The 14,682-nt window shown below is 40.3% G+C and overlaps 1 protein-coding gene and 1 long non-coding RNA gene across 13 annotated transcripts in view; one reads left to right on the top strand and one right to left on the bottom strand.

Moving 5' to 3' along the window:
* The window catches only part of RAPGEF2 (Rap guanine nucleotide exchange factor 2), a 156,696-nt gene extending 149,482 nt beyond the window's left edge, over positions 1 to 7,214 (top strand). For 8 of the 12 annotated variants that reach the window (XM_083457002.1, XM_083457008.1, XM_083457007.1 and 5 more), the window contains 2 exons: positions 2,214 to 2,519; positions 4,049 to 7,214. In XM_083457002.1, coding sequence (XP_083313128.1) covers positions 2,214 to 2,519; positions 4,049 to 4,074 — 332 coding nt within the window. In that variant the 3' untranslated portion in view covers positions 4,075 to 7,214. The remainder of the gene's footprint in view (positions 1 to 2,213; positions 2,520 to 4,048) is intronic. The other 4 variants (XR_014515123.1, XR_014515125.1, XR_014515126.1 and 1 more) reach the window with 2 other exon arrangements.
* Positions 1 to 14,682, bottom strand: part of LOC310685404 — a 29,529-nt gene that overhangs the window by 7,757 nt on the left and 7,090 nt on the right. The window lies entirely within an intron of this gene.

A 14,682-nucleotide genomic window follows, 5' to 3' on the forward strand; every position in this document is an offset into this window, starting at 1 on the left:
ATTTTTCCTTAATCTTTTTTTTTAAGCAAAACATATAGCCAGCTCATAGTCTTGTGTTTTGCTTTTTCAGTAAAGCCTTTTGTGCTGAAATGATGCTTCCTCCTGCAGATATTCCATTGTTATTTTTTAGTTAATTTTTTTTTATCTTGCCTCAGAACTGCCCACATTTCAGTCATTAACATAAACGCTGGTTTTCTTTTCCTTTCTAGTTTGTTAATATGCTTAGGCCAATGTCTTATAATATGGGGGTACAGTTTTTTCTCTGTGTGTGTATGTCAATAATATAGCCCTAGTGTGCTCTGCCCTATACCTCCATCAGGAACAACTGCAATTTGTTGTTTAGCACAATTTTCTTCTATGCCTTAATCACTAATGCAGATTTAAACTTGTCTAGGGATATAAAAAGGTGAAGATGCTGGTGTCAGAGAGCAGGAGATGAAAGGATTTGAATAAATCTTGCTATAGGATTTCAGGATATAAATGGGAAAGGGCTGTAGATCTGGAGTGGAGCACTGCATTGCACGCAAAAAGTCCAGGTTCAGTTGTCGGCATCTTCTGGGCAGACAAAAGACTCCTGTCTGAAACCCTGGAGAGCTGCTACCAGTTAGCAATAAAACTGAACTGGATGGGCAAATAACTTGCCTTAGGAAATGCAGGCTGTTTCCTATGTTTCTTTCCTGACAGCACACTTTTTTTCTGCCAGTTTGTATATGTCACAGATTCTGGTGTGTAGAGTGACAAGGGGAACCCCACAACCTTCAACAGATATATGGGAAAGGGGAAATGTCCCCCTGACACTGTCTAAACAGACTGGCAGTCCCTGGGATATATTCTTCATGGATAATCCCTTGACTTCACACTATTCTTTCTCTCTGACGTTTTGAGCACTCATCAGCTATATGCACAAACCAAAATGATTCAGTAATCAACGACAGTGGCTACTTCATTTTTACACAAACATGTATGCATGCAGATGCAGACAGAGAGATTTCTCTCCATTCTCCATTTTGGCAAGCAAGAAACATTATCACAGTTCATATTCCAACCATGCAAAGGCACTCAGAGGATGGGTATGGAGCAGAACCAGTGAGGTGTGTGGCCAAGGGTTGACTAGAGTGGTCCAAAGGTTTGCATTTAGTCCCTTGTCCTGAAATTCACATCCCTGGGCTACACAATTACATGATCACATAATGATCTTCCTGCCCTCACTTTTAAGTCGTTGAGTATTTTTGCCATGCCCCCCCCCCCCCCCCACATAATAGGGAGCACATTTCTTTGGCTTATCTTAAATATTTTACTTCCTGGATTTTAAGATTCCTTCTCACTTATTACAGCTAATTCATGTATTTATTCTTTATGTTGTTTTGTGAACCATCTTGGATAACTTCTTTTGGAAAGACAATATAGGCATTTAAAAGTATATTAATGATTCTTAAGGAAGGAGTACAGAACTCCGAACCTGAGCACAATATATGTGCTTTATTATTTGAGCTATAAATACTTTTTATTTTTATTTAACTATGCTGAGAGAATTGGGCAAAACATGAATCTTGTCAGAATATCACCTCAAGTGAGAGAACTGTATATACTTCAATATGCAAAGTGGGTTAGTGCTATTTCTCTTTTTTGCTAGAAGATGAAAGCACAGTCATATATTGTCTATGCTTCACAGTGTCTTTTTATCAACTGTGTTCTTTACAAATCTAAGTTTGAGATTCTTTTTCAAGATGTCACCATGCCCTATATACATAATTTAAGTGTTATCACAAGCTGCTTTCTATAATTGGCTCAGGTTTTGTATTAGTTATCTTCTATTTCACTTGTTCTTTTTCTTTGTAGCTTTGCTTATGTCTATGTTTTTAATTGCATAATATATATAAAATTAATATGTAGGTGTATAGGTCTTTGGTATGGATGTGCCTGTATAATCCAGCCAGAATTAAGCAGTTTTAGATTCCATTGATTTGAATGGGAAAGTTTTAAGAATGTGCTCAACTCCCATTTGGACTCAGTGAAATGTAAATGCCTTTACTTTTGGGCTGCCTCATGTCCATACTGTGGTTGTTTTTAATGCCAAGTTGTTCAACTCCCTTGGAAGCACATCAGAGCTACCAGGATTATGACATAATAGAACTAAGTACAGGCATAGATAGTAGTTGTAACAGATATATGTAAATGATTATCATTGCTGATGATGCACTATTTTACTGCAGCTCGAAAAGAGGGCCGCTATCGTGAACCACCACCAACCCCGCCTGGTTATGTAGGAATACCTATTGCTGACTTTGCTGAAGGAGTTTCCCACCCAGCCCGAAAACCTCCGGATTACAACGTGGCACTTCAGAGGTCTAGGATGGTGGCACGGTCAAGTGAAGCCCCTGGGACTTCAGCTTCACAGCATCAACCACAGGGTCCTCCATCTAGCAGGCCTGTGGGCAAACCTCAGTGGCACAAACCAAATGAGTCAGACCCACATCTGGTTCACTATCAGTCTCAAGGGTTTTCCACAGAGGAGGATGGTAAACATCTTATAACATTTTGAAAATAATAAGTTAAGGGTTCGTTTCCATAAGTGCTTTTGCATCCAGAACAGTTTATGCAGGTGCAAGAGAGGGCGTGTACTTTTATCCAGCTCTGAGCTCAGAAGTGCTTCTGACTTTGTTTCTTGTTCATATGACGGAAGTGCTGGCAGCTCATCCAATCATTTATTGATTGTTTTTTATGTGGTGTATATCTTGGTTCTAAGAGGGAGGATTTTCCATGGGCAGAATTCTTCTTTTGGTGTAAAACCCAAGAGGTCTTCAAATACTTTGTAGACTAAAAAGCTGTAAAGTTTGCACTTCCTCTGAAGCACATCAATGCTCTCAGGACTGTAAATTAATATTGAGTCAAGTGCAAGGCCATGTAATGTTTGTAGCAAAGGTGTAAACGTTAGAACTTTACTGAGTTGAATGTTAAAAACAGTCTGATTTGGTAAAATTAAAGTGGAGATGGCAAAGCAGCCAAATGGTATTTTAATCTAAAGGGTAAATGGAAGAGCCATGCTGAAAGAAACATAAGGTTCAGTATTTACTTGAGAGAGATGTAAACACAGTGAGCTGGTTCACATGCAAAAGTAAAATTGTGGTTTAGCACTATGTACACAAACTCAAACAAAGGCTCTTGCTTCACCCCTTCAGCTTCTGCTGGACAGCCTGAGAAGGCTTTTGCTAGTATTTACTTCCAGTGTTAAAGAAACCTGACTTATTACTGATCAGCTAGAGATTGGAGCTTAAAACAGACTCTGGTTAGTTTCTAAAGTGGGTTGGGGACATTTTTCTGACTGCTAAACCACATCCTTATCTCCCCACCTCTGGAGGTTGTAATTTGACATGTGAATAGTGCTGTCCACTTGTCAATCACCTGATGTCATAGGGGCATCAGGTAGCATTGTGCTTTGAAGCCTGCACTTTTGGGGCTTCAAAGCACCATGAAGGGCTATTTGAAAGCCCTTTTGCAAACAACCCAACCATTGGTTTAAAGTGTTCTGCAGGGCTTTGGCTGAGTATGCCTATTACCAGCCAGATCCTATAACTCTCTGCTCACCAGGTGAACATGCTGCTGAAACAGATAACAGAGGGAGGTACTTTGCCCTTGTAATAAGCAGCTGATTTCACTCAGTGATACTAGCTGATGGACAAGTGGGTGTGCGAAATGGCCTTGTGGGTCAAGATTAGTCAGTGTGCCACAGGTTTGCCAGCCCTGTTCTAAACAGACCAACTTTAAAACCGTAGGTTATGAAGCTGGCTTGTTTCAAAACATAATTTGGTTAGTTAAACTCTTAATATCTGATTCCTATGTACCAACTAGCGAGAATTCATGGCTAGTATTTACCTTCTTTTCCAAAGTCCTGATCCTGGCTGCACAGGAGAGGGCATGGAGAGTGAATGTGCATGCTACACTATGGGTTTAGTGTTACAAGTGAACAAGCCTAACATATAAATACATTGGCTATTTTAGTTCTAAATACCTTGAGATGTATTTACCTCCTATCCTGTTGTGTTTGCAGAAGATGAGCAAGTCTCTGCCGTCTAAGAACTGGGGCTTTCTGGATCCTGCGTGAGCCAACTTAAAGGAGAGCACAAGACGACGCCCCTAGTATAGGAGCCTTGGAACTCTAAAGGATGGTGGACCTGTTTGCCTCCTTCCCTGCCTTAAAGCAGCATGGGGCTTCTCCCCCTTCCTCCCGCACTCTTCTTCCCTTGCATGTGAAATACTGTGAAGAAATTGCTCTGGCTCTTTTCAAACCGTGTTGCTTGAAATGCACATTACAGCGGTTTCCCAGCATACCACTGTTGCTGTCTGCCACATCACAGTATCATTCTAACTTCCAACATCTACGCATCACAATGAATAACTGACTGCACTTCTCAAATGCCTGGAAGCAGTTTTTAAAACCTTCCTCAGATCTCAATCACATTCAGAGGTACAGTGGGGGGGGGGGGGAGCTGTTGGGGGGCAGCGGCACAGAGGGCACCGGAGCTGCTGCTTCCTTCTCAGCCAGAGGGATGCAGCGGCTTTATGCGCTGGCCCCGCACTGCTTTTGCAGGCAACGTGGGACCCTCAGTGTTCCCCATAGCCACCCTCCAGCTAATGGGCACCCAGAAGAGATCCGGTGGCTTGGGCATCCTGCAGGTCCTGCGCTGCCCTCAAAAGCAGCGTGGGGCCGGCACATGGAGCTGCTGCGTCTTTCCAACTGTGAAGGATTCAGCAGCTCTGGCACCCTGTGCCCCCCTCCCAAGACTGCACTCGGGGCGATGTCCCCCCCCCCAGCACGCCCCAACCTACGCCTGTAATTGTGATTAAGATCTGAGGAAGGTTTTAAATGCTTCCAGGCATTGAGTACAGTCAGTTATTCATTGTGATGTGTAGATGTTGGAAGTACACGTTTTTGATTCCCAACTAAGAAAAATGCTGACATGTATTTCTGGCTGGTTCAATGATGGAGAAGAGATACCCTCTTTCGGTTGTAAAGCCTTGGCCTATTTAGAATTTTTTAGTCCTCTCATACAGCTGTAATATGAATGATACTGTGATGTGGAAGACGGCAACAGCGGTAGCTGGGGAAAACGCTGCACTGTGCATTTCAAGCAACACAGTTTGAAAAGTGTCAGGACAATTTCTTCACAGTATTTCACATGCAAGGGAGAGATGTGGCGGCTCCATGCGCCGGCTCCACACTGCTTTTGCGGCTTCTCGCTGCTTTTGCAGGGTACCCAAGCTGCCACATCTCTTCTGGGTGCCCTCCAGCCAAAGGGTGGCTGAGGGGGACGCAGTGGCTTGAGCGCCCTACAGGTCCCACAATCCCCACAAAAGCAGCGTGGGGCCGGCACATGAAGCCGCCACATCTCTCCCTTGCATGTGAAATACTGTGAAGTTATTGCCCTCCAGCTGAGAAGGATGCAGCAGCTCTGGCACCCAGCACCCCCTCACAAGATTGCACCTGGGGCGACGCCCCCCAGCACCCCTCACTCTACGCCTCTGATTGTGATTAAGATCCGAGGAAGGACGGCTGAGAAGGACGCAGTCATTCCGATGGCATACCCCACCCCACGGCGTGTCCTTTTCCCATTGTGCGGCACGCTCCCACCCGCCCCAGGCACCACCGGGTCATGCCCTGCCGCTGATCACAATCCGTGCACTTCACCTCGTTGGGATAATGAAATCAACTAGTTGACAAGCTACATTTGGCCTTTACCCTACTAAGAGAAACATGTTGAATTCCTTCAAGTACACAGTGCTTGTTTGCTTGTTTACAATGCCTTTGTTGCTACTCTAAATGTTGTATGGGGAGGGGGGGAGTTACACCTGCATAATTTCAGTATTATTTTGTATTTTTTAAGAAGCGGTTTTTAAAAAGCTATAGTGTATCTAAGTAAGGGTGGTCTATAGGGAGGATTCGGCCTTTCATTGACCTTCAACCTTCATTTTTAGTGTTCCACACTTGGAGCACAGTTGATCAGTTTTGGAATTGCTGGTATTGCTAATTTGCATCTATAATGATGCAGGGCAATTAGTCTTGCATTTTAATAGATGCAAATCCATTTTGCATCCCTTTCCTGTGCCTTGAGGAATACAGAATGGTGAATAAAAACATTTGTCGCACTTTGACAAATGGCAATTCCATCTTTTACTTCAAATATTTTTTCCTTTTTATCATCCTTGTAATACACTAACAGTTGTCACACACAAATTATGAGGATAATACTACAGTTAAGGCAATGCAGGACACTGCAACTAATGCCAACCCTTAATAGTGATGTAATAGGCTCTTTTTATTGGCTTTGCATTAGGAAGTGATACAACCTTTTTATAAAGAGGAGCAATCTCTGAAGAACTACCAGCCTTAGCAGTGCAAAAATATTCACAACTGTGGATTACTTTTATGGAACACTGCATGTATAGAGAAGGCCAATCGGGTAGCAATCACATGCTCACAGCTGCTATTAATCCTTGAGTGACTGAAATGAAATGACACCCCCTACTTTCTGTTTTTGTGTTGGTTTTGCACAGACTCCGGAAAAGTGAAGGCTGCCAATCTGAGCAGTACTCAGATGTGAGGAACTGCTGGTCTTGGATTTTTTTTTCATTGAACTCAGCTGATCATATTGATCAGTAGATAAACGTAAATAACTTCAACTTCTAAAGATCAAATTGCAGTGTTTTTTCACTGTATTGAATTATGTCAGTGCTTTATTTAATTATTCTCTTTCTCCTGTATTCATGGCTTTTGTCTTATTTGCTCATATATCACATTGTCAATTATACATTTGTAATTTTACATGTAATATGCATTTGCCAGTTTCATTATATAGGGTATGGACCACATGTGCATATAGCAAGACAGAACAAACCTAGCTGTATCACAAGTTGCACAAATGTTATATAGGCATTAAGTAATTGTAGACCATAGGACTGCTAATCTCAGTTCACTCTGTGATGTCAAGTGCAGAATGTACAACTAACTGGTGATTTCCTCATACTTTTGATACTACTTGTACCTGTATGTCTTTTAGAAAGACATTGGTGGAGTCTGTATCCCTTTTGTATTTTTAATACAATAATTGTACATATTGGTTATATATTTTTGTTGAAAATGGTAGAAATGTACTATGTTTATGCTTCTATCCAGTTTGTATGAAGCTGGAATATAAATAAATATAATGTTAATGATCTCCGTATTGTTTTGTGCCTGTCTTGGATGTTTTCTTAGGCTTTGCTATTCATATTTATGGGAGAGAACTGCATGTGCAGCTGTGCTTGCTAGTCTCTGTGCCACTACTGGAGGCTGTCCTGAGCTAGTATAGCGACACCAGCAGATCTTTAGCTTATACAATGACATTTCACCAAGACTTGTAAAGCCCTGGCCTTATATAACGACAGCTACGCTAATGTTCACTAAATGATACTAACGAATTATGACTCAGCTCCTTGGCATCATGTTTGTTTTAAAACCAACTCTAGAAGAATGCAGCCTTCAACTCTTTTGTTGCTCCTTTCTTTCCTCGCTATGTTTCCAACAATTCATAGTCAATGTTGACAGATTTTCAAAGCCACTTAAGCCCCATTCTCAATAAAACTGTATCTGAGCAGTACTATTTCAGGTGGGGGTTCAGATGTCTGAGTGCTCCTCAGTAATAATGGAAATCCCTGTAAATAGAAACGTGGGTGTCAGGGAAATACAGTTGTTAAAACCTAGTCTTCCTGACATGGCAATTCTCTCTGTTAACCGATTAAAAAATAAATAAATGAAGAAGCATTATACCATATGACACACACACCTGTGCTGATGAAGCCAAGATACAGAATTACCATTTAATTAAAACTTGACCTTGAGAGGATTTCTGTGAGTCGCCAGTGTAAACATACATACGTACATCATTTTATTTGCATGCCACCTTTCCACGGTTAACAGCCATGCTCCAGGTGGCTTATGCCATGAAAAGAAATGCACAATTCAAAATACAGCAAAAGTAGTCATAAGGGATAAATAAAACATCAAAAAGTACACTACCAAACCGAACAATTTCCACATAAATCATCATAAAGCTACAAAATAAAACTACACAAATTAATATCAATAACTGCAACAATAACACCCCCTCAGCAAAAACCCCTAAGCAACAATAATAATAAATAAACTTTTATTTATATCCCGCCCTCCCCAGCTGAAGTTGGGCTCAAGGCAGCTAACAATGCCCCCACCCAGAGTCTGTTCAGCAGCCTCACTATCAGTCAGCCCCCCCGCCCCCCGCTGGACAGTTGGAAGAAGGCAGGGAGATCAAATAAAAATGTTTACATAAAAACCACTGTAAGCAGATGGAAAAATTGGCAGGATTTTGATTTCACTTGTAGTGTAAAAATTACCATGGGAAATATCAATTGATATACTAGAGTCTGGAAGAAGATGCAGTTTAAGATGTTTAAAATGGGGATCCAGGGAGGGGTGGGGGTTAGTCCTGAAATTTGGAGGAATCTCTGTATATGAATATGAATATGAATTTTTTAAAAATAAGTTTGTATTGGGAAATTGAATAAAAATGTTTATTAAAAAAAAAAGAGGGAGGAAGAAGGCAGAGAGAAGGTCTTCCACAACTCACAGCCAAGATGATATTGCAGCAGTAAATTTAATCCCTTATTCTCTGGCCGGCATTACTACTCTTTCAACATGGATGCTTTCTTCCCAACCATTTCCCCCCATCTCTCTGCTGCAATGGTCAAAATCCCCTCCAAACATTCTTCTCCCTCATCTTTGATTGTCCTTAAAGGTGCGTTTTATTTTTTTCCTGTCAAGTCTCCTCCTGCAGGAAAACACTCCCACCAGAAAATATATAGCCTAAAATATCTGTTAATGTACAAATACATGATACAAAAGCAGAGTGGATTTGATTTAAATTATTAGTAAGACTTGATTTACATCATACTTTTTTTACAGAAAGACTCACTCTTGCTGGTTTAATCTTAATATTTACAACCGGATGAATGCTTCATTTCTGGAATAATAATTTTTCAGAGTAGTTTTTACACTTGTATACAAAAATCACTGAGTTATACTATTAGAAATACATAGATAATTATGAAATTATTGGGAGGTTTAATAAGTTAACTTTATATTTGTACTTTATTGAAAGGAGAAAAATACATTTCCTTAATAACAATTTAAACAATTTATTTAACTAAAGCAATAATATTATAGCATATGTATCCATGTTTGTTAACTGATATAGTTGAACTAAAAAACCCCAAAAACTTAGATTTAGTTATAGCACACATGAAAAACTTAAAACAAATCCTTATTTCCAGTATAGCCTTTGGACTATACTGTAACTTACAAACAGAAAACTATCTTTAGAAAGATTTTTCCTCCAAAAGCATTTTATTTTAAAAATCTGATTTAATTTTTTTAAAAAATCTGATCTTTTAAAATTTAAATCATTGATATTTATCCACCCTGTACAAAAGCTTGTTTTTAAATGAAATCCTTCACTAAATGTGTTCAATATACCCATGCCAGCACCCAAAACTCCTTGCATGCTGAGATAATGGGGCAGGGGAAACAAAGTTGGCAGAGGAGAGGAGGAAAATGTCTTCCTCTGCTAAGGGAAGAGGAACTGAGGAGATGTTGAAGGAAGTTAGAAAGTGAGATAAAAGGCTAATATATAACATAATCAACAACAGACAAACTGAGAATGGAAAAGGGGAGATATCAGAAGAAACAGGACAAAAAAGTGAATGTACATGGCCATGGAAGAAAAAATGGGAGAAAAAACCACAAGAGATGCGTAAAATATTTTTGAGAGACTGGGTGGAAATACGTAAATATAAAAGCAAAAGCTTTCCTCACTGAAAGCTGGATCAGCTTTCCCAATGCCACCAGAAAAAGTGCCAGTATTTAGCACGAAGAAAACTGACGTAGTGGATTCCTTGCTGCAAGGAAAATGCTGAGGTAAAGAATAGCCATTTCCAAAGATTGATTTGATACCAGTAGAAAATCATGCACGTGATTGCCAGTTCCTTGTGCCAAACTCTGCCTTGCCACCATTTTGTAACTTGTTCTGCCCCTGCACCACCATTTTGTGACTGCTGGGCCTCAGTCATTGTCAGCCATCTTAGTGGGCCCTGGGAGCCAACAGTTTAATCATTTATGATCTAGTTAATCCTAAATAATACTATCTGCTCCTTTTAATCCAAATAGTGAAGTATAAAAGCTTCATTCATATATTTTTACCAGTTTGCACGTTGTGTTTATTTTAATTCCTACTCTGTATACATTATACTTCCATATACCATCCAATAACCAAAGTTTGCTTCTGATTCTGTAGTAATAGCATGATAGTAACATATATGTATAATATAGATATATGTGTGTGCGCGTGAACAATATATGAATGCACACTTCTGAAGTTGCATCTTTAAAGTTTTTAAAATACTGTTCATGAAGGTCACTTTCCTTCGGCTGTGAAATACACCTTTTCAGATGAAGTGTGGATAGCTCAGTTGGTTAGACCATGGTGCTGATAATGCCAAGGTTGCAGGTTCGATCCCTGTATGGACCAGCTGCATATTCCTGCATTGCAGGGGGTTGGACTAGATGATCCTCAGGGTCCCTTCCAACTCTACAGTGCTATGTGTCAGTATCTTAAAAGCATGGATTTAGGTGGACTGAATCAATACACACACTGCAGCCTGCCAATGAGAAGTTGTGTGCTTGACAGCAGTGCTTCACTTCACTTTGATATTCTAACTGCAAAGGCTGCACAAAATTATTACGGTCAAAATCCAGCAATCTCCTTAAACATTTCTATGGGGGGTGGGGGGTGACGGTAATCCTTCTACAGCCACGTTCTTACTTTAACAATTGAAAGTAGGAATGGGGGACCTGTGGCCCTCAAAATGCTGATGAACTTCAACGCTCACCTGCTGCAGCCACCATGGCCAATGAGCAGGGATGCTATGAGTTGTAGTCCAGAAATATTTGGAAGAACTGCGGGTTCCCTGTCCTTGGGTTTGTTTATGCTTTGGTTGTGGTATTTTTGTTTTTTGTTTTGCCACAGTGGACATAAAGTTATCAGTTATATGTACTAAAGATGTTCTGTGCTACAGAATTTGAGGATTACTGAGATAAATTATGTAGTGTATTTATTACATGTGTATTTTTTGTTTTTTGTTTACAGAGATCAGCACAGTTTATATATTGCTTCTGTAAATATTGTCACCCATTCATCATCCTTGTAGGAAGGGTGGATTTATAATGTAGTAATACGGTCAGTTGTATTTCCTGTAACATTACAGCACAATCCTGTACATATATACTTAGAAGTAAGTCCCAGTGTGTATAATAAAGCTTTCTCCCTGTTAGGAAGGAATAGGGCTGCAGGAATAGGTCTCCTGGCAGTAAACATACATACATACATCATTTTATTTGCATGCCACCTTTCCAGTTATAGCCATGCTTCAGGTGGCTTATGCCATGAAAAGAAATGCACAATTCAAAATACAGTAAAAGTAGTCATAAGGGATAATTAAAACATCAAAAGTTACACAACCAAACCGAACAATTTCCACATAAATCATAATAAAGCTACAAAATAAAGCTACACAAATTAATATCAATAACAGCAACAATAACACCCCCTCTGCAAAAATCCCTAAGCAATGCCCCCACCCAGAGTCTGTTCAGCAGCCTCATCATTTGTACCAGGAGTCAGTCCCAGCACAGTAGGAAGAAGGCAGGGAGCAGGGCTTGCAGAACTCACAGTCAAGATGATATTCTCTGGCCGGAGTTGCTACTCTTTCAACATAGATGTTTTCCCCACAACCATTTCCCCCCATCCCACCCTCTGCTGCAAGGTCAAAAGCCCCTCCAAACATTCTCCTCCTTCGTCTTTGATTGTCCTTAAAGGTGCATATTCTTTTTTTCCTGTCAGCTCCCCTTCCTGCAGGAAAACACTCCCACAAGAAAATATATAGCCTAAAATATCTGTTAATGTACAAATACATGATACAGAAGCTTGTTTTTAAATAAAACCCTTCACTAAATGTGTTCAAGATACCCATGCCAGCACCCATAATTTCTTACATGCTGAGACAGAGAGGTTGGCAGGGGAGAGGAGGAAAGTGTCTCCCTCCGCTAAGGGAAGAGGAACTGAGGAGATGTTGAAGGAAGTTAGAAAGTGACATAAAAGGCTAATATATAACATAATCAACAACAGACAAACCGGGAATGGAAAAGGGGGGATATCAGAAGAAACAGGGCAAAAAAGTGAATGTACATGGCCATGGAAGAGAAAATGGGAGAACAAACCACAAGAGATGCGTAAAATATTTTTGAGAGACTTGTTGGAAATACGTAAATATAAAAGCAAAAGCTTTCCTCACTGAAAGCTGGATCAGCTTTCCCAATGCCACCAGAAAAAGTGCCTGTATTTAGCACAAGGAGAACTGACGTGGTGGATTCTTTGCTGCAAGGAAAATGCTGAGGTAAAAAATAGCCATTTCCAAAGATTGATTCAATACCAGTAGAAAACCATGCAAGTGATTGTCAGCTCCTTGTGCCAAACTCTGCCTTGCCACCATTTTGCAACTTGTTCTGCCCCTGCACCACCATTTTGTGACTGCTGGGCCTCAGTCATTGTCAGCCATCTTACTGGGCACTAGGGATAAGCAGTTTAATAATTTATGATCTAGTTTATCCTAAATAATACTATATGCTCCTTTTAATTCAAATAGTGAGGTATAAAACCTTCTTTCATATATCTGTACATGTATACTCAGAAGTAAGTCCCAGTGCGTATAATGGAGCTGTCTCCCTGTTAGGAAGGAATAGGGCTGTAGGCTTAATGTCTCCTAGCAGTATGGCACCTAGCAAATGCCTAGAAGAGAGTGTGAATCAATTGGGAAGCTGCCTTGCTGCAAAGGCATCCCTTTATTGAGAAGGTGAAAGGAAAGCAAGAATAGATCACAAAAGCAGCAGCTATGACAGACTTCCAAGCCTATGGTCATCCATTTTGGAGAGGGAGGAAGTAAACTGGAGGTGTACCTTCCTGGAAACTTGCTTTATAAAAAATGGACTAAGCTTCATCTAACTTTCATATTGGTTATGCTGTGATATACAGAAAAACATACACAACCTTTTTCTCTGTGTTGTATATTTATGTAAAGCTGGAATGCTGACAGTCTATATTTAAAAGCACAGCTTTCTGATGTTTACGGATGGGATTATGTGGTGGAATTAGCACACTTTGCCATCTGTACAGATTTTTCTGTTGCTTCTCAAGGTCTGTGTGGAAAAATATGTATCTGATACAAAATTCCGATGCTTTAGTAGAGATTGCTTTATTGCAGGGGGTTGGACTAGATGACCCTTAGGGTTCCTTCGAACTCTACAAATCTGTGAAATGTGAGAGCTGGTTCAGCATCAACCTCTTGTGCTTGTAATGTGAGTGGGATGATGTACAGTGGTACCTTGGGTTACATATGCTTCAGGTTACATACGCTTCAGGTTACAGATTCCGCTAACCCAGAAATAGTACCTCGGGTTAAGAACTTTGCTTCAGGAAGAGAACAGAAATCGTGCTCCAGCGGCGCGGCAGCAGCAGGAGGCCCCATTAGGTAAAGTGGTGCTTCAGTTTAAGAACAGTTTCAGGTGCTTCAGGTTAAGAACAGTTTGGTGTGCTTTCGAACTGCTAGGTTGGCAGGAGCAGGGACCGAGCATCGGGAGCTCACCCCGTCACGGAGATTCAATTCGCTGACCTTCTGATCGGCAAGCTCTAGGCTCTCTGGTTTAACCACCCATGTCCCCAGCGCCACCTGCTAGATGTAGAAAGAAAAATGAAGGCAACCGAACCATATCCTCCCCCCCCCCCCTCTTCCGTAGGACAAACTTTGTGAGCAAAAGATGAGAGAAGGCCAAGCGGAAATTTTTATTCATCTAATATAATTCACATACTTCTTGATTGTAAGAAAACTTCTAGGCAAGACATAAAGAGATAAAGCACATGTGACTTCTACATACCTGGATAGGCTTGCCTAAAGAAAAATGTTCTAAGTAGGTGCCCAGAAGGGTATGTACTGTGTACAGCAATGGCGCATTCCAGCTATCAATAGGCAGGGTGTTTCAAAGTAAATTGCCATTAGACCAGACCGTTTTCCTAACAGTACAAGTAAGATCAAATGTCCAGGAAAATCCGGACATATGGCTTTAAAACTTCAAGAAATAAATAAATGGTGACCTGATTGAAGACTGTAAGTGTCTAGTTGATGAGTGTAAACTGCAGAATATTAGTGCAGGAAAACTTGATGAAACTGAAATTTCCACACTACCTCTAATACAGGGAGCCTATATATTGTATTTGCTGTTTCATTTAAAGTGATAGTAATCATATGGCATGTGCATTCAGAAGGGATGGAAAATTTGCCTATATCAACTTCCTCATTTTCCTGATCTTAAATTCAGTTCACCATATTTTCACATCAGATTGCTTTTTTTAAAAACATTCCCACAAAGATTAGCATTTCAGTCCATTTCGCCTAATAAATACATTTTGCACATAGTTTTGACTAATATATACATCCTTTCAAGATACAGTATAAGGTGTTTTGCATGTTATTTTCATGGGTATGTGCATTTTTATGTACACTGTC

This window comes from Podarcis tiliguerta (assembly GCF_965153285.1).
Source record: "Podarcis tiliguerta genome assembly, chromosome: 9".
NCBI classification, from domain to species: Eukaryota; Metazoa; Chordata; class Lepidosauria; order Squamata; family Lacertidae; genus Podarcis; species Podarcis tiliguerta.